At 43.9% G+C, this 24413-nt stretch overlaps 1 protein-coding gene across 3 annotated transcripts in view; it reads left to right on the top strand.

Moving 5' to 3' along the window:
- Positions 1-24413, top strand: part of FBXW11 (F-box and WD repeat domain containing 11) — a 1385831-nt gene that overhangs the window by 236854 nt on the left and 1124564 nt on the right. For all 3 annotated transcript variants that reach the window (XM_069654341.1, XM_069654340.1, XM_069654339.1), the window contains one exon: positions 663-725. In XM_069654341.1, coding sequence (XP_069510442.1) covers positions 663-725 — 63 coding nt within the window. The remainder of the gene's footprint in view (positions 1-662; positions 726-24413) is intronic.

Raw genomic sequence — 24413 nt, 5'->3', positions numbered from 1 at the left:
CATCTTTGTGGGGGGTGGGGTGAATGATTATGTTGATCTGTACAGTGAGCTATAGTCAACCAACTGAGAGTAAACAGTTGAATTCAAAGTGACATGGAGCCATCTTGGAGGCCATTTTGTACTACAAATTAGTTTAGTTTTGTCAACATTGTATCGTTTTTATATGGGCTCCTTTCAGGAAATGGATGGCATGCCGATACTGCTTCATAACATTTGCTTTTTCAAGAACATGGAGGAATAGTGGGTCTTGTGTGGTAGAATAGGTTACTCATTATTGGCCTCCATACTACTCGGCTTGTTCTTGCTTCACAGCTGTCCTCTTTTATTGCCTCTGCTGAGGCCAATTAAGATGCTCCATTGATTGGCTTTGTTATACGAAATTAGCGTGGAGGCAGCCAGAGGTGTAGGTAGTGGAGGGTAGATAACATTGGTGGTTAAGCAAAAAGACAGTACATATAACTTTGACCTCGGTTTATCATTGGCACTAGCCCTTCTGCAAAGAAGTTGTACATTTAAGGTATTAAGATTATAGAACAGGTTAATAATGTATTGTGTACTTTTGCTTTTAGATTTTAGTAAAACCTAATAGTATCACATTATCTAAACAGTTGTTTAATGTATAGTACATGTTGTAGACTGTCTTCTTCTTTGTTTTTCTCCAGAGCACTTCAGTAATGGATGATCAGAATGAAGATGAATCTCCAAAGAAAAACACAGTATGGCAGGTAGGACTTGCCCGTTGTATTGTGCAATATGATGTGAACAGATTAAAACAGACCTGCAGTGCTGATCGATACTTAAACTGAGTCGGGCAATGGCCTGTGAACTGGAGTTAATCAGTTTAGTCTTGTGCATCTAGATACCTTTCTCCAGGGTAGGGTATTGGTATTATAAGTCAGAAAGGTATTGCCTGATTCTAGTCTCCCTACTTCCTAACCTCATCCACAATTGTGCCACTAGCAAACCAGGCAGTAAGATTAGTCCTAAAGATGCTCTTTACTTAATAACATGTTAAGGCCTGTGATGTGTTCCAATTTGTCAGACCACCACAACCTTATATAATCTCCCGGTCCACCTCCACATTTTACTTTTTCACCTAGAAGAGAAGCTGTGAACTGCTGTTTGCACTTCCCACAGCTGAGGAAATCTTTAATTTTAGCTGGAACTAAAACGCGGCTTGTCTTTTTTTTTTTTTTTTTGCATTTATTGCCCTAAATGGTGGTCCATGAGGTTTCTTTACTGGCAAAAGACTCCCCAGCCAGGGGTTAAATCTACTGGCGTGTTCTCAGAGGTGCCCCTGGTAAGGACTAAATAGAATGCCAGCAGTGCCAAGGATGGTCACTGTGGAACTAACATTTAGGGCTTCTCTTGAGGTTCCTTAACGGAGGGTGAGGCACACCACCTGCTTCATAAAGACTCCAACACGAAGGCCAACTTTAAAGCAGATGCCGAAAAGGGTATCCAAAGCTTTCCAGTTAAACAAAAGCTAGGAATATTCCTGTGGTTCCCTCATGTCGGAGGGATAACCTAAGGAAAAGGTCTGCTGTGCACAAAGTCAATTGCTGCTTCACAAAATGGCTGGTTCGCATGGTGGCACAGAAGCAGGCATTGTGGCAACGTCACTCCTTCACAAGAACCACGACCAGATCAACATTGAATGCTTTGTTTGGCAGGGATTCTTTCATGAACTGGGTTTAGTGGTTGGCCTGGCAAGTATTTCATTGCCTCCCAGCCTTTCTCTCTGTGCCACCTCCCCCAACCCCTGTTCTACATGGACCCCTGGATGGGCAGACTTGAATGGCAACCAACGTATGTGTCCTTCTGGTCTAGGCTTGTTACTTTAATATGGCCTATTTCTCAGTTGATTTGTCTACATACCCAGGCAGCTGAAGATTCTTTCTTTGCCAGATATCAAGTGCGTATTCATAGAGCGTATGAAGGGATATTTGAAAGGGCTATTTCGAGAAAGACTACTTCAGCCATAACCTGTGAAGGGTCCCATAGCGCCACCCACAGGCGCACTGGAGTATCTTCCCTAAAATTCACAGTTGTCTCCAATGGATCCAAAGCCTCAAATAACAGATCCCAATGAGGCCCCAGAGGACCCCTCTAACCCAGAGGATGGAGATGCGCAGCACGAGCAAAGAAGTGAAGAGATCCCTTCTTGGCAAGCGTTTCATGAGCGGAAAATGGAAGTCATGCGATGCCTGTAAATCGACTGCTTTGAAAACTGCCTTCTATTTGGGCATGCTGGAGGGAACGCTTTATATTAAGGCTTCAGAAAAGTCAGTGATCTGCAAAAAGATGTGCTCGATAAGGAAAAGAAGCGTAAAACCCCATTTCGTTACGCCGCCAATAAAATAGATGTATGCTATAGTCTTCATCTGAAGTCTCCCTTGGACCTAGCCTGCAACTGTCTTCTGTGCTTGCTGTGGCGACTATGTATTCTAGACCTTCCTCCTCCTGCTAGTCATCCACTTCCCAGTTCCTTAGAAAAGACAACCGAGCACTGCGAGTAATGGGCAAGAAGGTCTTAATCTATTCAACCCTACAGCGTAGCCCGGCAAATGCAGAGGCACTTATGGAGCAGCCAAGCATAAGCTATGGAGGGGGTAGAGTTTGACAAATACATACCTGCAGCTTGTATGGAGGAATTGAAGGTGGCATAGCAGACTGTGAAGTAAAATTTTTGTTTAACCCACCCCACTCTGGCTGAGGGCTGTACAGCCGTTAACCCTATGGTGTGGCAAAATCACCCTGCCAAAAAAGAAAGCCAAACCGCTCTTAAGGTAGGTAGCAATCGGGTTTAACCCACAGGAAGGGACACCAGGCTGACCGTTAGTCTATACACTTATCCGTAGCAAAATTCACCTCAACGATGCCAAGAAATATTTAAATGTTATTTTAACTTGCTTCAAATTGTATTTGAGCAAGTAAAACTGTTTAAAAATAGAGTATATTAAAAACAGTAATTGTATTTGAGGACTCTACTCAAGCCTGGGCTTAATTGTGGCTCCACTATTTAGTGAGCCACACAAACCCAGTGGTGGGGTGGATGGAGTGCGGTGGGTGGGGGCTTGATAGTTTGGAAACCAGACGGTCTAACAAAGTTACAAAACCCTAGTACCAACACAACAAATCAGTCCTACTAGACACCACTTTCCTTTCTATTTTATATTGAATGTCCACTACCTGGTGGTAGACTTATATAAGACAGCGATTGGAGAAGAAAGGCCAAAACCAACAATCCACATTAATTGTGGGACTCCAGGGCATAGGATTGTAAAATCGAAATGCACACATGACAAGGAGACTGTGCTAGAGGATGCAGCACAATTGAAAAATACAGCTCTGCGCAGTCTGTGGGTATGTATGGTCACATCTCTCCTGATTCTGCTAATTTTTGTTCGCAGCAAATCTCTACACCAAGGCTCTTCTTTCTACTTCGTTATTTCCAATTTCAATTGGCCTTTATACGACATGTCATTAGGTACAATCACACAGAGTAAAAGCAATTATCACATCATAAATATCATATGTGCAAACTTCTTGACAGTAAAAATACTTTGTCATAGAAAAGGAAGAGAAAAAAACACCCCTGATTAAAACACAATTGAACCTAAATATAAATCATATATGCAAAGTACATTGTTCACACACACATTTCATTAATATAAAATCAAGTTAACATACTGTCATAAACATTTACACAGATCCTCCAATAATCATTTCCCTCCTTTTAACCAAGCCCTATAGATGCATTTGGCTACCGACAACAGTTCATCCAATTCAGTTGTATCTTTACAAAAGCTCACAGTATCTGGAACTGTGCAATTTGCTCGTTAAAGGCATGGTCTAGTAAAAATGTGTATTGTCCCTACGGGTCGGCCATTTTATTTTTAAGCCCAAGTGGCTCGATTTTAGAAAACTTTCCTATGGACCTTACCCGAGTTTTCGTCCATTAAACGCATGCGAAAACAGGCACCAGGGAGCTGCCATTTTGTGATAATCCTATCACTTGCCGCATCTCCCTGGCTGACCTGCTTCTGCGGCACTAAATCAATTCCCCCGCCCCTGAGCCTGACATTATCCAAACATTCATATTACCCGCCTCTCTCCGTGACGTTACTGTGCTGTGTAGGCAAACGCGCCCAGTCTTCTACGCGACTCCACACAGAACCCGGAAACCAACACAGACCATCTCACAACACAGCGCGCCACAATTCGGAATATGAAACTGTACTTTATAAATCAAACCGCAAGACGGTACATTTGGTAAAGTACATTTATTTGACATTAAATGTTTAGAGAATATTCAGCAATTGCCATATGAACTCCGAAAGCCATTTATTTTCTTTTATCTGTATCCGCAATGGTACCACAGGGTGTTGCTTTTCGTTAAAAGAAGCACTTTGGAAGCATGGTGAACCGCAAGGCTGTTCCATCAACTAGGCACTAGTCCATCGTAAAGGTTGATATGTTGCTTCTAGCCACTAGTACAGCGTAAGGGCATGTGGGCCCTTGGCGATCGTCCCATAAAATTGTCAGTGTGCTCCAGTTGTTCACACGAATCTGCAGGTGTCTACTGTAAAAGCCATCTGCTGGTGTCTCAAACCGATGGCAGTAGCAGAAGGGGAGCAAATACCTGTTATGAAAACAAAAAAATTATAATTAGTCTCGCCAGCCGATCTTCATTAATATTACTCATTTTATTTATTACAGCCGATCAGAAACTAGTTGCTTGCAAGGATAGTTCAATGGAGTATGTTCGGCTCTAAAATCAATGCGAAAAGTAACAAAATAAATCGAGGCCAACACACAATGATAAACGACTGTTAGTCTACATGCGTGAGGAATGATGATATATGATATGGCATTTGTAACGCGCCTATACTCAAGTGTTTCAAGGCGCGACGAGGCAGGTGGGGAACAAGGGCAGACAGACAACGATCCTACCAGGCCAGGTGTCTTTCTGATCGCGCATGGGGAAGGGGGTAGGGGGTTAAAAGTGCTGTACATGGTTAGTTGAATACAAATTAAATAATAGGGCCAGCTGGTGGCAAGTGCAAGGTAAATCCCGGGAGAAGGGGCTGAAGGATACAGAGACAGTCCCGTAGTGCAGGTAGGCAGTGCAGGGAAAAGTGGCTGGGCCAAGGACCGAGATCGGTGAGACCAGTGGACCTGCATGCCCATGTGCCCACTACGAACACGTTTTCCTTGCTTTTCCTAGCTCTTCATTCATTCATTTATTCATGCATCCATTCATTAAATCTTCATTCCGGTATAAAAGCGTGTAAAGATTTACTTACATTATATTTGAAATTTCCATTGTGTCTCTTCGTAATGCAGTCTGTAAAACAGACCGTGCTCTTGACAACGATTTTTCGTATACTGAACTAAAATGAAACTCGGTCTAGTTTCTGAATTTTCTGCCTTATCGTCTCTTACGTTATTGCGCACCCCCTTCAAATGTAGTTCTTTCGGCATGGTCCCTGGCTCAAGGTCAAAAAACAATAGACCCTTATACTTCCAGTGCGACTTGTGGGCCTCATCTGGGCGCGAGCTGAAAATCAAAGCCGCTGTCCTTCGCATTCTTTATTTGCAACATCACGTAGTATAGGCATCTGTGAGAACTTGAAGTTTAGAATCCCTCTATGTAGTGCGCCTCAATGTGCAAATGCGAACTGGCTTCTCTCCCAAATGCCACGGCCCGCTTGGCACGTTCTAAGTGCCCCAATTTCGTCCCCGTTGTCTGCGAGCTTTGCAGCCCAAATTGAGACATTTAATTTTTGGCGGAAGGTCAGGGAAAGTATAAAGTACCACAGGAGTTGAGTTAAAAGTGAGATTGTTTGTTTTATTATTTGCAATACGCAAGCCTCCCCTCCGTTAACAGTGCGCAGCATTTACATTTACATGAGATGAGACATGAGAAAAATATATATACATACACATATATGAGGTGAATATAGAGAATTCAAAGATGACACCCAGCTTGTTTGCCACCCATGATGGTGAAGATGGGGGTTAGGGTTACAGGTACACTGTACAATAACATTTATTTACAAAAAGACAATCGTATTGCAATTATTTAAGCCGGGATTTGTACTTCACAACCAGCTGTGCTTCGGGTGGGCATGGCACAGTCGCAATGTTCGGTGGCAATGGATCACTGCTCTGCACAGAAACGTCCAAAATTCCATATCTGTGCTTCTCTAACACAGCAACAATAAGGCCTTTCACAAAGTCGAACTGCATTTCATCATATACTGGTTTGATCACCCATTGCTTACTTCGTTTTGAAAACACCTTAGTGTAGCGAGGCATCCTTACTTTACCCTTAGTCCAAGATTGTTCACGTCCGACATTGCTGTTATGGGGCAAGACCGCTAGTAGCGATGTTTCATGCCCCTAAAGCTAAAATGCAAGCGCTTTGGCCTGTACTTTAGGCACATATTGTGGAACACCTCCAAATCTCCTGTGTGACAGAATTCTGTCAGTCCTCTCAAATCTCTTGATAGTTTTGTCAAACAATCTTCTCAATGGCTTTGTGTGTCGGTGAAGATGGAATCAACCACTTCTTCTTTTGTGCCTCCTCTTGGGACAAAGGGCCATGTTCACATTGGCGGAAATGTTGATTTGCTGTCCAGCGGTGAACATTGGTACAGTGGTGCATCAGTGACCGCCATTTTTCAAGTAGTATTTCCACTGACTCTTCACAAGTTTTTGAGCTCCACCAAAGATGGTTGGTGATAGAATGGAACCACTGCAAAATACTTTCAAAACCTTTTTTTTTTTCCTGCTGCCGAGATTTTCTTACTGATTGATTTAGCAAGATGCCATACGTCAAATTGATGAATAATATGTGGGAACTGCTCTCTCATTGTCTTGGCAATTGAAACGTGTCTGTCCGTGGCTGAGATCGATGTGCATTCCCCTTGATTGTAGATATTCCACTGATTTTATAAATCCTAGTTTCTCCATGGCCACTGACGATGTACATTGTGTTACCTGCACGACTACCGAACTCACAATTTTCTTACTATCCATGTCCTGAAAGTGGTAGGTGCAGCACTTTGCAGAAAATCCAGGGCTGTCGCACTGTCCATCGCTGGCTAGCCTGAATCGTTTGCCTTCGAATGTACTTGCTAGAGACAATTGTTCAATTTCCCAAGCATCACTAATGGCCGGAAACAGATAATCACGTTGGTATATGTAGTACAGCGCTTTAGAAATGAAATGGAGTCCCACAAACTGAAAGAAAGCCTCTAACTTTCTAAAACTGGAGCCACTAAAAAGTGATGTAGCTGCACACAGTAGATTGCCTGCTGGCAGTTTCCCCAGCATCGGTTGTGCAGACCATGAGAACCTATGATTTAATCTACAGGCGGCATTTATTTTGAAGTTACTGCCTTTTATTTGACGAGTCACATTAATCAATGGCTTCCCACATACTTTCCCTCTAATGGAATGCACACATTTCAGCATACTTATAATTTCCATCAAACAACTGTCGAATACAATGTATTTGCTCTTTCATTAGACTGTCTTCCTGCCTCCACGTTGTTTCGGCCTGTGACGTTGTGGAGATTTCAACACATTGGAAAGTAATATCGCTGATATCAAGTTCTGATGCGTCTGTGGATGCTGCGGCTGGTTCATTCTGTCATTTCGACATCTATTACTTCAACATTGATGGGAGAACACAACAATGTCGACAGGTTTTTGGGTGGCACATTTTTGGCGGGTGTAGATTGTGTGAATTGATTTGCAACTACTTCAGAGCTATCTTCAATACATTCAATAACATCTTCTTGTGGTGGTGCGGTTGCACTGTAGCTATGGTCCAATGCAACTTTGATGTAGTCTCCAAACACAGTTAATTCATGTTCTGGCCATTGGACATGAGCATCTCGAGCCTGAACACGCCCCGCCTCAATTAATAGTTCCTCCATAGTGTACATGGTCTGGCAAGCAACATCTCACATTCGCTTCACTGTCTGTGTATGTATAGTTCTGACACCCACGGGTAACTGGAGGAGAGATTGGAAAAGGGATGTTCAGTTTAAACACAAGATAAAGTGTAGTCCAATTGACTGGAAAAAAACATAAAATAGTCCACAGCACAAACATTTTTTTTAAATTATGAACTGTTTGTAACTAACCTTTTTTTGTGTTTTCTTTTCTTTGCAACTTTTTTGACTCGACCTTCAACATCTGCACGCTGTAGCTCCGATTCGTTTCTGCATGTCCTCCCTTCCTCTTGCGCTGCAACGACTATATTTTCTGTATCCGCATAGAAAGCACGGAATGAGGCTCCATCGTCTCCCTGAAACATAGTACTTTCATTACTATGTATCAAAATATTGTTAGCATAAAACACACGTGAGGACGAACACACGGGTACATCTAAATAGCCAAACACGATTTAAACATTGTGTGCAACAATCAAACGACAAGTATTCGACCAGTGATGATCTATTTAGATGGAGCTGTCAGTATCCATACCTCTGGCTCTGCATGGACTGCCATGAATGGTTGTATTGGAGAGGAGGCATCCGCATCTCCCTGAAACACAGTACTTGCATTAGTATGGTTTTCAATATTGGAAACATAACACACACTTGGGGTCGAACGCACAGGTACATATAAAGAGATAACCACAAATGATGCATTGTCTAAAAGAATCAAGGAAAATCTAAATATGATCACATTTCATTGACTTATTTCTCTGATTTATTTACATCTGCATCATCTAAATTGGATGTTGTGATTGTAGTGGAAGCTTCGTCGTCTCCCTGAAACACAGCACTTGCGTTAATAGGGAAGAAAGTATAGCAAATGGAATCACGTTATATGATCACGCATGATGGAGCTGTCAGTATCCATACCTCGTGCTGCTGAAGAATATCTATGGATGTTGCAAATGTAGTGCGCACTTCCGAAAGCTGTTGCGCCGATTCGTATACGCATGGTCCCGCTTCCACTTCCCCTGGAATTACTCGAATGTCACTCTCTGCATCAAGTGCAGGGGTTGACGCTCCATGAACTGCCTGAAACATAGTACTTGCATTACTGAGGATTACAATAGTGAAAACATAACACACACCTGGGGTCGACAGCACAGGTACATATCAACGGCTAACCACGAATGAAACATTGTGTAGAACAATCAAACGACAAGAATTCCAGCTCTGATGATGACGCTCGATGGAGCTGTCAGTATCCATACCTCCTGCTGGTGAAGAACATCTAGAAATGTTGTAGATGTGGCGGACGCTTCAGCATTTCCCTGAAAGACAGTACTTGCATTAGTATGGATAACACTAATTATAACTGAAAACAAACACCAGTGGACGATAACTAAGGTGTATATCGATTGGAAAGCACTAACCAAACATTCGGTAAAATAATTACACGATAGAATAAAACTATTACTTGACATGCATAAAACAAGTCTGTAGCGGATTAGCCTAGTAAGATTACCTGATACGCACTAGACGTGATTGATAACTGCGACCACGTCAAGGATGTAGAATGTTCTTGCTTCAGATTCAAGGGATAGTCAAGAAGTTGTAAATGTAAATTAATGATTGATAATGAAATGCCAATATTAAAAATAGCATTGTAAGGCGACAGAATACTTGAAAAATGCTCAATACAGCTCAGTTCCCTGTTCCCATATATATACATTGCGTTTGTGGGTTATGAAATCGAAAAGGAATATATTGATAAATGTCATTATTCAAAAAACTATACACTCATATCAATATCGAAATTATTACAAGGGATAGAACACGTACAATATCAATCAATTCGGCTACCTACACACTACCGCAAGGCCTAAAGCTAAATCCGGACACTTGACTCACCGGTGGCGGAATGTGGACGAATAGAGTGGGAATAGCGTTTTCGAGCAATTTCTGTGTCGTTCGCCGTTTATTCTTCTTTGTTACCCAAGATGTTGTGTACATGTCCAAGTAAAACTGCCGGCTGCAGATGCGGTATCGATCACCCCTCTTGTCCTCTAAGACTTGTTGGACTCTACTTTCCAGCTCATCCAGTGGATATCCGCAATGTCTGACCCATTCTTTTATTCGATCAACAGTTTTCGGGAATACATGCATTGTAGTGCCTTCAGATTTCGCATGGGTCTTCGAAGGGCAACCGCTAATCGAACAGGCAGGCATTGTTGATAAATCTGAAAAGTAAATATCGACATTATTATACAATCTTCAAGAATAAAGATTTGATACAAAAGTAAATGAATCATACAATGATCAATGCAAGGTTTGTTTTGGTCGCAGGAACTATACTAGTTCATTATGTGCGGCTTAGTATTTGCATAAGTTCCAGAAATGTATAAATGATGTGACTAAAATCTGAACATGTGACTCGTCCCTTGGTTGTTCTGTCTTGCACGAGAAGGAAACATGCTTACATTATAGACTGGATCCCCGAAGGATGCAATTCGATGACAATAGACACAGATGAAAATAAATAGATCTATTGATAGCATAGCAATGGAAACTCAAGTCAATAGCTATGAGACCAATGAACATAGCACTATTGTGTACTCTACTCGCAAATAGATAGAAATTTAAAAATCTGCGAAATATGACTGGGATACATGGCCTTACCTTGACCAACAAACATTTGGATTCAGCAAGCAGAGCAGTATGTTGCAGGAGAATAGGTGGGTGGCCACAGGTAGCACACTGATGGGTTTGCTCTAAGCGGTCACAGAAGTTCACGGATAGCACGACGACGAGCAGATTAGCGTAGATCTCAGTGGTTGCCAGGTAGCACGTTCAGGAGTTGACTGGCAAAGCACAAAGATGTTCTCATGAGACATATCAAGTGGTTTATAAAGTATTAGAAACGGGTGTGTTTGTGAATGAATGACGTATGTATGTCGTGGTTTTAGGGGGGCGGCCTGCTTGAAGGGGAGGCCTGGCTGGAGACACGGGGTCTGAGGAGGCCATGTGACCAATGGCCCCTTGGCGTGGGATACCTTTTGAAGTGTACATGCAGTTTGGCACCTTGGCCTTTCGCGCCCCTGACAGCCCCCATGCCAGCGCTCATCCACTGGCGCGAACCGCCTTTGATAGTATATTTTTGCTTATCAATAACAAATGCCACATACCGGAGATTCTTGTGAGCACAGACCCACACTTCAACTGGTGTATTATAGTGGTCAAGACCCTAAGGCCTGTATAATCCAATGGTAATTGTTAGTATAGATATATGTGTGACTTTTATAGAGACATAACCTACTGAAAGACTTTGAACAAGTGTTATTTAGTGCATGCATTATCGAGAATATGTTATGTTAGCTTAGATAGTGACCACCCTGCTTCACAGCAACCAGACCTTCACCCATTCGGAGCACAGATGTCTGACGTCCATCCTTGAATGGAGACACACTTCATTTAAAAAATCAAAACAACGTTGTTAAAATAAATGTGGTGTTTTATTTTGTATCTTATTTTCATGACACAAAAATACAAGACTTTAAAGATTATACAGGTCAGGTTGCAGCACAGCAAGAGAAAATCCCCTGTACTGACCGCTGTCACTCGGGAACGTTTCTCTAATGGCACGAACGGCACAGGTGGGTATCACTCTTCGAACGCGGTGTCCAAGCCTCCCGTGGAGCCACCATGTAAAGGAACGATAGGCCACCAGCCTGTACCACCTGTGAAAAGGAATGAAACAAACTGTTTTTAAATGACCAAGATAAGTTTAATAAATGTTTGTTGTCAATGACAATTCTTGTAACTAATGGCATTCTGCACGGACAAATGCTATCTAGACAATGCACACTATTGAACGACTTACATGCGTTACAATGATATGTAGATGTAATTTTGGATATAGTAGAAGAACATGAAATAGGAGTGGCATGACAAGCAGAGTATACTTACTCGTTACTCGGATTACGCGGACGAACAGTTGCGCGAAGTTCGTACATAAGCACCATCATTATTCCCAACCCGGCCCGTGTGAGGCAGGCTGCCCTGAAGTCTGGCAGCTCGGTGATGCATTGCGGTCGTGGCTCGCCTTCCGAAATGTAGGCCAGGCATCCCGAGTTTTCTCGGCAGCAGCAGTTCTCCTCCTCGGTTGGCATTAGCTCGCACCGATTGCATGTGCACCAGGTGGAGATGCCGTCCATGCGACTAGGCCCAGGCTCATCTGTTGATTCGTCCTGCCAACTGCCGTCCGAATCCCCATCGTTTTCGCGTGCTTCCCTTTCCAGTAGTTCCTCCTCGGTATACTCGGGCTCGTAAATGTAGGGCATTATTGTAGCCATTGTGTGGTAAACAAAGTAAAATAATTTACAGAGATGGTACAGGTGTTCACACGGGCTACAAGCGGCGAAGGTAGCTGACCAGAGCACAGAAACGAGTCACAAAATACTCAAAGTAACACAGAGAGGAATGGAATCAAAATTCTGCTGCTGTGTGTTGGGAAACGGTCTGTTTATACTTATTGAGGAAAGAGGCGTCCTGCCATTTCCATGGTGACACATCATTAGCTAAAGCGCAGCGAATGTTGACGCAAGACGTGCTTTGGTGTTGGGAAATGGGCGGTACGAGTCTGCTGATGACAGGCTCAGGGGCGGGGGATATGATTTAGTGCCGCAAAAGCAGGTCAGCCAGGGCGATGGGGGAAATGATAGAATTATCACAAAATGGCAGCTCCCTGGTGCCTGTTTTCGCGTGCGTTTAATGGACGAAAACTCGGGTAAGGTCCATAGGAAAGTCTTCTAAAATCGAGCCACTTAGGCTTAAAAAAACATGGCCGACCCGTAGGGACAATAACATTTTTTTACTAGACCATGCCTTTAAGCAGAGGTTTTAAATATACAATTCCTAGCCCACTGTTGCCTAAACAAATAAACATGAAATGAGCCAAAGTTTCCTCAACTGCAGCACAGAGCACGCAGGAACCATTAGTCGGACCTTCCCAGTTTTTAGTCAGATGTAACCTTCAATGTGCCCCATCTGAACTCTATAAGTAGTTTTCTTTGTAAATGAGGACTAATGAGATCAAGATATTATTCAAAGCCAAAATCATATTTACAAGACTGATATTCCATGATACGGCATGGTTCCTTCATCCTTCTTGAATGACTCAAAGCAGCTTGTTTTACTGCTATTGCAGAGGCAGACTGTATAACTGAGGGGTTAGACCATATCCCTGATGGGATAACAACCTCTTTTTAATATATGCCATCCAAGGCAATGACGCCCCGCCCCACTGATATTGACAAAACCTGTGTCAATGCTGCTCTATAAGCATAGTTATTTGATGAGCTCCACAGCCTTACCCAGTACAAATCCGTTCTGTGGGCAATGTCATCGATAATTGGTCGCACCTTCCCTTCCATCCTAAGAGGGGTATTCGGGGTAATCAGTGGAAGTGAAAGTAACTTTTCAGGAACTTGTTCTCAGTTATTTGCAAAGGTCGATGGTTGGAGAAGCCCATATATCGACTCCAGAGTCGCTGTTCTTGCTTGCTTCTGGTATATTTCAAATGCTGGTGAGACAGCTCCCTTGCCATATCTGTTAGTGGTCAACCTTCCACTATATTTCGCAAGTGTGACTTGAGATTTATCCACTTGTTTCTTCTTACCAGCTTCTGAGAGCTGTATGCCCAAATAACAGGTAGGTTTCCACCTGTTCCAACACAGTCCCTTCAACAGTCACACACACATCTTGTCTGCATGTTTTGTTGGGCCAGAAGCACAAGGCCTTGGTTTTCCCAACATTCAGGGCTAGACCAAGTTCCTTATGCTTTCCGACAAAACACTTTGTGTGTTTCAGGCCTGTAGGGAATGTTGAAAGTATTATTGCGTCATCCGCATAAAACATCTTCTCGACACAAGTTTGGGAGGTTCGAGGCAATGTTGTGCCACATCTTTAATAACTTTTTCTTAATGAAGATGTTAAATAACAATGGTGCGAGTACACAGCCTTGGCGAACCCCTTTATCTACTTTAAAAGGGGCTGTCAGATCTTTCTCTAGGCCAAGCCTCACCATAGCTTATATTTTGATATATTTTATTTTTTATTACATTTGTTAAACGCCCAAACCCTCGGGTATCACGGCGTGTTGCAGACCTCTTACAATAACATTCAACAGTATTACAAGCACATCAAATAAAACAGTGGTACAAAAATGTACAAAGGTTAATACATTACATGGTCACTTTCACCATTTACAGATTCTGGTAATAGTCTACATTGGGGAGTCATCTATCTGAGCCTACAGAGGGTTGATATTTAAAATTATATATGGTTAACTAGTATTGGTTGAATAACCAGGTTCTTAATCGTTTTTTGAAACATTGGAAAATGTCTTCATTTTTAATATTTAGTGGGAGCTCGCTCCAGAGTTTTGGGGCCATGACTAGGAAGCTGATGCCTCCTGCTCTGGAGCTTTTGAACCGAGGGACAGCAAGGAGCGACTTTATATTGGATCTTAACGTCCTGTTGGATTCTTTTTTGCTTATTGAGTTATTTTAGTAGATGGGAGCTTTAATGGTAAGGCATTTGTGGGTAACGCAGTGATTTAAAGATGATTCTCGCCTTAATGGGTAGTCCATTAGTCTCCCTCCTAATGTTGGAGATCTAGTCTAACTTCTTGAATCCTAGGGCTGCTCGTAGCGCTTTGTTCTGCATTAATTGTAGTTTCCCTATGTTGGTGTTGGAGGTCCCTAATAGGAGTACGTTGCAATAGTCCAACTTCCAAGTATTAACGCTCTGGCTAGAGTGATGCAGTTTGTAGGAGTGAGGTACTGGCGACTCAAGACTCAAGGCAATCAATTTGGAAGTGTAGGATGTTGACGCTGATAAAGCGCTTACATGTCTGGTCATTGTTAGATTGGTATCTAAATAAACTCCTAGGGTTTTGACCTGTTTCGATACTGGGATCTGAGAACCATCAATGTTGATAGCTGAATAGTCTGAATGGAGGGCTCTGATTTTGGTTTGGGAGCCCATGATGAGAATCGCAGTTTTCTCATCGTTAAGGCAGAGGCTGTTCAGAGCCAGCCAGTTTTGGATTATTGCGTATATTTTGTTAATGATTATCGTGTCCTGGACATGATCCCCTGAGATTGGTATGATGATCTGGGTGTCATCTGGAAAGCTTGTGTAGATGACACCCATGGCTTCCAATGCCGAGAAGAGAAGCTTAGTGTGTATAAGGTGAGCGAGAGACAGGACTGTTGGGGTATCCCAATGGGGACTGGTATGGGATCGGCAGCCTCTTTACAAATGCTTACTCTCGATGTGCATTCAGCTAGAAAGGATTTTACCCAGGGGGTGGCATCTTTAGAGAAGCAGAAATCATTGGCTAGAGTAGCACATAGTTTATCATGGTCCACTAAGTCGAATGCTGCAGATAAGTCTAACAGCAATAGTATACAGTGTTTACATGAGTCCCTGATGGTGTCTACCTGGATTTTCAGATCCAGGAGAGCCGTTTCTGTGCTGTGGTTGGGCCTGAATCCAGATTGTCTAGCTCCAAGGAGAGGGTTTTGTTCAAGATGGGCTTGAATTTGGTTGTAAGCTATTTTGTCAATAATCTTGACCAAAAACGGTACCGTGTTTATTGGTCGGTAGTTGGTGGGTACTGTTGCATCAAGAGATGGGTTTTTTCAGCAGTGGGATCACCCACGCTTCTTTTATACTTGCCGGGACAGTATTTGTGTTGAATGAGGCATTCACAAAGTTGGTAATAATATGGGAGAGGAGAGGGGCGCAGAGTTTAACTAGGTGGGCTGGGAAATTGTCCCCTTTGCAATTTGAGGCTCTTAGTTTGGAGATGGCGTCTGCCACTGTGTCTTGGGTCACCTGGGTAAATTGGAATTGCAGGTTCACATTTTCCTTAGTTATGTGATTGGTATTCGACACTTTTTCGGCTAGGATTTTTCTTTTTGTGAGTATTTTCTTTTGGAGTACCTCAATTTTGGAGGCCAACACATTTTGGATGGTAGTGCATCATTCCTTACTGGAGTTAGCAGGCGTAGTGACTGGGATTGGTTTTTCACTTCTTTAAGAATGGAGAAGGCGCTTTAGAGTTGGAGGTGGCGTTGCTGATACGCGTGTTATATGCCTTAGCTTTGTGGGTTATAATTGCATTTTTGTAGATTTTATCAGCTCTGAAGGCGTTGGTGGAGTCTGTTGTAGGGGATGTTTTGTGTATATGTTCAAGCGATCTTTTGGTTCATCTTAGCGAGACTAGTTCTTTAAACCAGAAACTCGTTAATTTGACAGTACGTATGTTTCGGTTGTTGGTGGTGCTACCGTGTCAATAGTGGCGGTAAGGCATTTGTGGTAGGTCTCTGTCAAGAGACAAGGGTTGTTGCTAGTGACCATGTTGGAGGACAGCGCATTGGTTATAATGGGGGCTAGATTCTCAGCTGTTAGCTTACGAATACTTCTTGTTTCATAAGTATCTGTTGCATTGGTCATTGAAGGGCACATCTCCTTTCTAGTAAGGGAAAACCTGATGCGATGGTGTTCGGTACAATCGACTCAATAGATATTTTGGAATTAAGTGCAAGTATTCATTCCAGAGTTCGACCTCTGATATGGGTGGGGGCATTCACCAGCTGTGTGAAGTTGATATTTTTGAGTGCAGTATGTAGGCCTTCTGCTTTGGTGTCCTGCTCGTCATTGAAACCTAGATTGATATTGCATAGGATGATACATTGGTGTTGGGTTTGATTGGGGAGCTAGCAGCAAAGGTATGTGTAGGTCAGGATGGGTATTGCTGTCGGGTGATCTGTAAATGACCAAGAAGTTGAACGTGGTTTTTTGGTTAGTAGCGAATTTGGCTAAGTTGAGTTGGTATAGAGTTTGGATAGCTGTAGTAGGTGGGCTGGAATTTGTTTCTTTGATAAGACCTTCCATAAAAGATCTCTTGGGACCCCATTGAATGCAAACTTTAAATCTGCAAAGACAGCATATAACTAACCTTCAGAAAAAGACTGTATATGGCTGTGTTTAAAAGGACCAGTCGGAAGCCTTGGTCCACAGTGCTTAGTGCTGGTCTAAAAAAAGCTTGCAAACCGCTAATGACCTGGTTATCGTCGGCCCACTGCTGGAGTCGTTTCAACAAAGCTTTGGCAAAAAGTTTACCAGAGCTATCCAGCAGCGAGATTGGACGATAATTCCCTGTGGCCTCCCTCACCCACTTTTTAGAAATGGGTACAATAACAGCATTTTGCCAAAACTCTGGTAGAAATGTCATGAATAATGATGTTAAGTCGCAAGAGTCGGGGCCCCAGATCAGTATATCTTCTTTCAAATGGATTGTGTCCTCCCACGTATTCCTCATCTTGTGATAAATCGTTAGCTCCAGCTTCGCTGCTTTGGAAAGAAACATTCTCGGCAGAGGGCGCTGTGCTAGAGTTCGTGGCGTCGATTGTCCCTCGACGTACTCCATACTCGGTCGACGTCACCGATGGTATAAATAGCTCGAGCCGTGCCCGTTGATTCGCTATCGAACGGCGTGCTTCTATTTTCTGTGAAGAAAATGGCGTCATCTTCGACTCCTTCGACACCCAGAACTGGGTTTAAAAAGTGTGCAGATTGTGGATCTAAGATGTTGATCACCGATCCCCACCGGATTTGTCTCTGGTGTCTCGGTTCCAGTCACCGAACTGACGACTGCGGGTCCTGCCAATCGATGACCGAAAAAGCTCTTCGTGAGAGGATAGGTAAACTGTCGGTGGGGAGGGAGGCCTCAAAAAAGGTTTTGTCAAAAAGACACAAGAAAGCGACTGATTCTAAGAAATCGGATCGCCATAGGCACTCGAAGAGATCTCGATCTAGGAGTAGATCAAGACACTCTTTGTCGTCATCGGAAAAAATGAAGAGGAGACACAGATCTCCATCTTCTTCAGAGTCGACCGAAGAAATTTGTTGTCCGACTAAATCGGATTCTCCCAGTAAGTGGGAAGAATTCGGAGGTTTTCGAGAATGCGGCCTCGACCCCCTCGAAAAAGCCATACCCCTAAAGTCGCTCCATTGGACGACAAAAGAAAGTCCAAGGCTACTATGGCCAAGACCAGTAGCGTCTAGGAATACAAAAAACTTCGAGTCGACGTACAACCGTCGAAGAATCTTCGAGAGTCGAGCACCTCTCCAGTGCCGGCCAAGAAACACAAGTCGTCAAACTTTGTTGAGGCCCTCGATGTCGATAATTTCGACGCCAAATGCGTCATCGACGCCATTATCGAAGTAATCTTCGAAAACTTCGAAGACACCCTCAAACTTTGAGGGATTTGCCATTTCCTTCGAAGCAGATGGAAGAGGAAGAAAGGAGATTCACTCCTTTGCCCAGATCAGACTTTTTCAAATCTATGTCAGCAATCTATGAAGAGTCTGCTTTAGAAGAAGACGAGGTTACTCCTTTGGGAGTTACTTATGGTACAAGACAAGTTCCTGAGGAACTTGACCAGGAATCTAGAATGAGAGACCTGAGTGATACTCTAATTCTGGGGATGTGTCAACTCCACTGGCAGAATGTAGAGTTTGCCAAACCTGATCCTGCAGAGCATGCAGATGCTGGGTACAGGGGTCTTATGACCAGGGTAGTTGAATATATGGGTTGGGGTAATACTTCACCCATTTTTTAACAAGATGACATGATGGATATTATCATCAAGGGACCTCGGAAAGATCCTGTTCTCCCTTTTCACAGGGCCCTTCAAAGGACTGTGGAGAAAAATTGGGAGAAACCAGAAACTATTGCTGCTGGAGATAGCACTTTTCCAAGAAAATATAGACCAGCTGGAACGGATCCTGAATATTTGAATAAACATCCAACTCCAGAGAGTTTAGTCATTCAGGCAGCATCTACTTCAAAACAAACTGCTTATCCAACTATCCCTCCAGATAGAGAGGATAAAAAAATTGATGCCTGGGCACGTAAAGTTTTCACGTCAGGCGGTATGGCACTTAAATCGGCAAATGTCACCTGTCCCCTAGCCAGGTTTACCCATACCCTGTGGGACTGTATTTCGGCGGCGGCTGATCATATTCCAGAAGGCGAGGAAAGGGAAGGCTTCCTGAATATAGTCAAAGACGGGAAGGAGGCAATGGGGGAATGTCTCCAGTCTGGACTGGATACTGCTGATAGTATCAGCAGATCCATGGCTGCAAGCGTTGTGCTACGCAGATTTGCGTGGTTGAGATCGGGATTTGCACCAGACGTGCAAGCTAGACTCCAACATGCCCTTTGATGGCTCGAGGCTCTTTGGCAGAAAGGCTGAGGAAAGATTAGAAAAACTTCAGACCTCGAAAGCGGCAGCTAAATAACTTAGCGCCTCTTTGCGCCAGACTCTAAAACCCTATTCCGGCTCATCTTCCTGGAGGGGTCGTTCTTTTCAATACTACTCCTCTTTTGGTAGAGGAAGAGGACAGGCTTCTCAAAGGGGCAAAAGAAACTTCCCTCGTGGAGCACGAGGAAGAGGTTCAAAATCAGCCTCAGGAGCGGCATCTGTACCCTCAGCCACTCCTGCAGCCGCCTCCAAATCCCTCTGGGACCTTGCTAGACAAAACACCAGTGGGAGGCAGGATTTCTCAACATCTGAAGGAATGGCAGGGCATTACCTCAGATGCTTGGGCACTGGAAACAGTAGCCCAAGATTACTGTCTCCCCTTTCTAAAAAGGCCTCAATCATCCACCGGGAGCCAATTCCGGCAAAATTCCGGATCCGCTCCTGTTGCAGGAAATTTTAACCTTGCTAGAGAAAGGTGCCATAGAACTGGTACCTGTAGCGGAGAGGAACACTGGTTGGTACTCACCATACTTTCTCATCCCAAAAAAGGACGGAGGACTGAGACCCATCTTGGATTGAGAAACTTGAACAAGTTCCTCAGGAAGGACAAGTTCAAGATGGTGACTCTTTCTCAGATCCTTCAGGCTCTCCAACTCCAAGATTGGTTGGTATCATTGGACCTTCAGGATGCTTACTTTCATGTGCCAATCCATCCAAAGCACAGAAAGTACCTGAGGTTCGCGATTGACAATTCTCATTATCAGTTTTGAGTTCTGCTATTCGGGTTGACCTCCGCCCGAGGGTTTTCACCAAACTGTTGGCGGTTGTGGCAGCAAGTCTCAGGAGAGGAGGTATTCACATATATCCCTACCTGGATGACTGGTTGATCAGACAAGTTCTCCAGAACAAGCTCAGGAACCTCTTTCGATCACCTGCCACTTCCTCCACAAACTGGGCTTCTCCCTCAATTTCAAGAAGTCCCACATGATACCATCCCAGAAGCTCCAGTTTATCGGAGCAGTCTTGGACACTTCATCGGGAAAAGCCTCGCCTCCCGAAGTGAGAGCTCTCCTCATCCAGCAGATGGTAACAAAGTTTCAGAATGCCCAACATCTACCGGCCTTCGATTTTCTCAGATTGCTCGGCCTCATGGCATCCTGCATTTTCCTAGTACCAGAGGCCAGGTTGAGAATGAGATCCCTTCAATGGGCACTCAGAACTCAGTGGTCCCAGTTCTCAGGGAATGTCGGATCTTCTGCAAGTCCCGAGCGCAGTTGCTCAGGATCTTATATGGTGGGCTTGCAACGACAACATTCTCAAAGGAGAGTCTTTTTGGCAACCATGGCCGGAGAGAACGGTAGTGACGGACGCCTCACTCACGGGGTGGGGAGCGCACACCAACGATCTGACAATCAGCGGTCGTTGGTCTCCATCGGAGTCCAAACTACACATCAACCTATTAGAGCTGAGGGCAATCAGACTAGCTCTGAAGGCCTTCCTGCCCTCTGTACAGGGAGAAAATGTCCTGATAATGACGGACAATACAGTGGCCATGTACTATCTCAACAAGAGAGGAGGTGTAGGGTCACTGCCACTGTGCAGAGAGGCAATATAGCTCTGGTTCTGGGCAATACGAGAAGGAATCTCTCTGTCGGCAATTCACCTAGCCGGAGAGAGGAGCACAGCGGCAGACGCTCTGAGCAGGCAGAGCACAGTCTCTCACGAGTGGGAGCTGGCTCAGGAAGTCCTTCTGGAGATCTTTGCCCTTTGGGGAACCCCTCAAGTGGATCTGTTCACCACCGCGATCAACCAGACGTGCGATCAGTACTGCTCAAGGGAATTTCCTCAAAGAGGAGCTCTGGGAGACGCATTCGTAGTGGAGTGGATGTTTCCACTCCTGTACGCGTTTCCTCCAGTCCCCGTGATTCCCCAAGTAATCAGGAGGTTGAGAAAGTTCAGGAAAACCATGATCGTAATTGCCACGGATTGGGCCAGGAGAACGTGGTACCCGGACCTTCTGTCCATCTGCCCTCAATACGTCTTCCGCAAAGAGAGGAGCTTCTCTCGCAAGAGGAAGGTCGGGTTCTCCATCCAGAGGTCAAGACACTCAACCTTCACGCATGGTTTCTGAGAGGTTGAGATACAAGGATTGGGATCTTCCGGATGACGTCATGGAAATCTTGCTTTCGGCCAGAAGACAGCAACAAAGTCTTTGTACCGATGTCGCTGGAATAGGTTTAGTAACTGGTGCAAAGACAAGGATGTGGACCCTTTTCAGTGTGGCACCCCAATGGTGCTTTCCTTTCTGCTACATCTAGCTAATCTGGGGCTCCAGATAGAAACAATCAAAGGATACCTTGCTGCGCTGTCCATTTTCAAGCGCTCCTCGGAAGAGGTTCCATATTTCAAAATACCGTTAATTCAATTCTTAAAGGGGCTCACTAATGTATACCCTCCAGTACCTTTTCATGTACCAGCCTGGGACTTAAATTTAGTTTTAAAATTCTTGACTTGCATAACTTTTGAGCCTCTGCACTCATGTCCATTGAGGCTTTTGACTCTAAAAACTGTCCTCCTTGTGGCCCTATCATCAGCCCGCAGGGTTAGCGAACTTCAGGCTCTCTCATGCAAACCACCATATACTATTTTTTTATAAAGATAAGGTAGTCCTTAAAGTTAAACCTTCGTTTTTGCCAAAAGTAGTCTCGGACATCCATTTGTCTCAAAAAATAGTACTGCCAACTTTTTATCCTCCTCCTCCTCATCTGGGCAAAGTAGAGGAGAGATTACACAGATTAGATCCCAAGAGGGCTCTTAGTTTTTACATCTCTAGGATGGCTATTGAGACAAGATGACCAACTGTTTGTGGGTTATACTGGTCAGAAATTAGGCTTATCTGTAACAAAACAGACCATTTCCCGCTGGATCATATTAGCCATAGTTGAATGCTACAGATTAGCGGGAAAAGAACCACCAGATGGGCTTTGTGCCCATTCTACAAGGGGAATGGTTACTTCTCCGGCTCTAAAGAGGGGAGTCCCGGCAGCAGACATTTGTGCAGCTGCAACCTGGAAAACAATGCATACTTTTGTTAAACATTATTGTTTTGACACTGCCTCCTCTAGCGAGGGTTTATTTGCAAAGGCAGTTCTGCATTCTGTCCACGAAAACTGAAATTGGTACTCCCCCCTCCAAAAATTGATACTGCTATGGGAGCCTATCACAAGATGAGGAATACGTGGGAGGACACAATCCATTCGAAGAACAAGTTACTTACCAACTGTAACGTTCTTTCGACTGGATGTTCCTCCCACATATTCCTCATCGACCTTCCCATCCTACCCCACAGTACAGTTTGTTTTCTTACACCTTCCTCTCACGAAGAATGTATCGGTCATGGGACACGCCTGGGTGTTATCTATCTATAAATCTATCTATCTTCAAAAAACAGAATTGAAGCAACAGGCGCGGCTCAAGCTATGTATACCATCGGTGACGTCGACGGAGTACGTCGAGGGACAATCGACGGCACGAACTCGAGCACAGCGCCCTCTGCCGAGAGAAATTTTTTCCGAAGCAGCGAAGCTGGAAATAACAATTTATCACAAGATGAGGAATACGTGGGAGGAACATCCAGTTGAAAGAACGTTACAGTTGGTAAGTGACTTGTTCTTCTAAAGGTCAATCGAGACGCAGTCTGGGCCGGGGGCTTTCCTACTCTTTTGCGATTGTACAGCTTCCGTAACCTCAGCCAGGGTAAATTCAAAGTCTTCAATTATTGTCCATGGTGAACCTCCAGTTATTGGAGGAAGAGGGGTTAAATCAGCAGGACACTTTTCACACAAACCATACAGAACTTTAAAATAATTCAACACTGAAGAAAGTTACATCCGTTAATCTCTTTTCCCATGACCAATCACCAAAACTTTCCCTTACTTTAGACCATTTGAGCACATTGAAGTCTGCATTGTTTTCTTTTATAATGTTCTTGTAAAGGGCTTTTTTTAATCTAAAGTTCTGTCAATCTTGAGACCCTTTTTTAAACGGGCAAGAACCTCTGACTTGGCAGCTCGACAATCATTATCCATCATACTGATTTTTAACCAAGGATCTTTTCCTAACCACAGAACTAGGACATGTCACAACTGGTTGAAGAGACTAGCCAAGGCTTCACATTCCCTCTTGGCCACCAGAGCAGTACAGCCTTCAAGAAGCACAGCCTCTTTTGGGGAGGGTGGTTGACTTGCAAGGCGATTATTCTAAAGCTTCTCCCAACCAACATTCTTCCTCGCATGGCCAACACGGTAATCGGGACTGGGGTAACACCTATATTAGCATGATTTACTACCGGCTCCTACAGAATTGAAATACCACACTTAAAGGTTTGTGATAGCTTTCAACCCGATCAACCACATTAAATCTCACAATTTTGTCCCAGTCCTCTGCCTGCATGAAGACCTAATTGATGCGAAAAGTGGAGTTAATGACGACGTAAGTGACTCCTGCCGGAAGATCACCCAAGAAAACTACCATTACAGACTACAATCTCAAGATTGTACAAAGAGCGTATAGTATCCAGAGCCTGTACATGGGGCTTCTTAGGACATGGGGGGGGGGAGGGCATTTATTTATTTCATTTGTAAAGCGCACATACAACTCAGGGGCATTGAGGTGCTGCCGGAGGCATTGAGGCCTATAAGATGGGTAGTGCCCCAGGCCTCATCCTGTTCTACCCAGAGAGCTTCCATATCCCTGAGCGGCTCAACTTGCAAAATGAAGTCCCCTGCAATTATGACATGCCGTTTTTCCATGTCGATATGTTCCCATTTGCTTAACAGCTCCTGAATTCTGCCCATCATATATGAAACAGAATTTTGTTAAGGTCTATTGTAGATATTAAACATAAAAATAAAAATCAGGCCACCAGCTGGTCTACCCCAGGGTCCCTTTCTGGCATGCACAATAAATGGCTGGTAACCGTGGATGTCAACACATTCCAGTGACCAGGCTTTCTGAAGGTGAACAAAGTTAAAATCTCTATTAAAACCATTCCATGTAGGGTTCAACAGATGTGTATTAAGCCCTGCAATATTCCAGGAAAGCAATGTACAAAAAG

The sequence above is a fragment of the Ambystoma mexicanum genome, chromosome 3q, assembly GCF_040938575.1.
Source record: "Ambystoma mexicanum isolate Mex_15411 chromosome 3q, UKY_AmexF1_1, whole genome shotgun sequence".
NCBI lineage: Eukaryota > Metazoa > Chordata > Amphibia > Caudata > Ambystomatidae > Ambystoma > Ambystoma mexicanum.
Note: the sequence above shows the minus strand (reverse complement) of the source record. Positions and strands in the feature narration are given on the sequence as shown.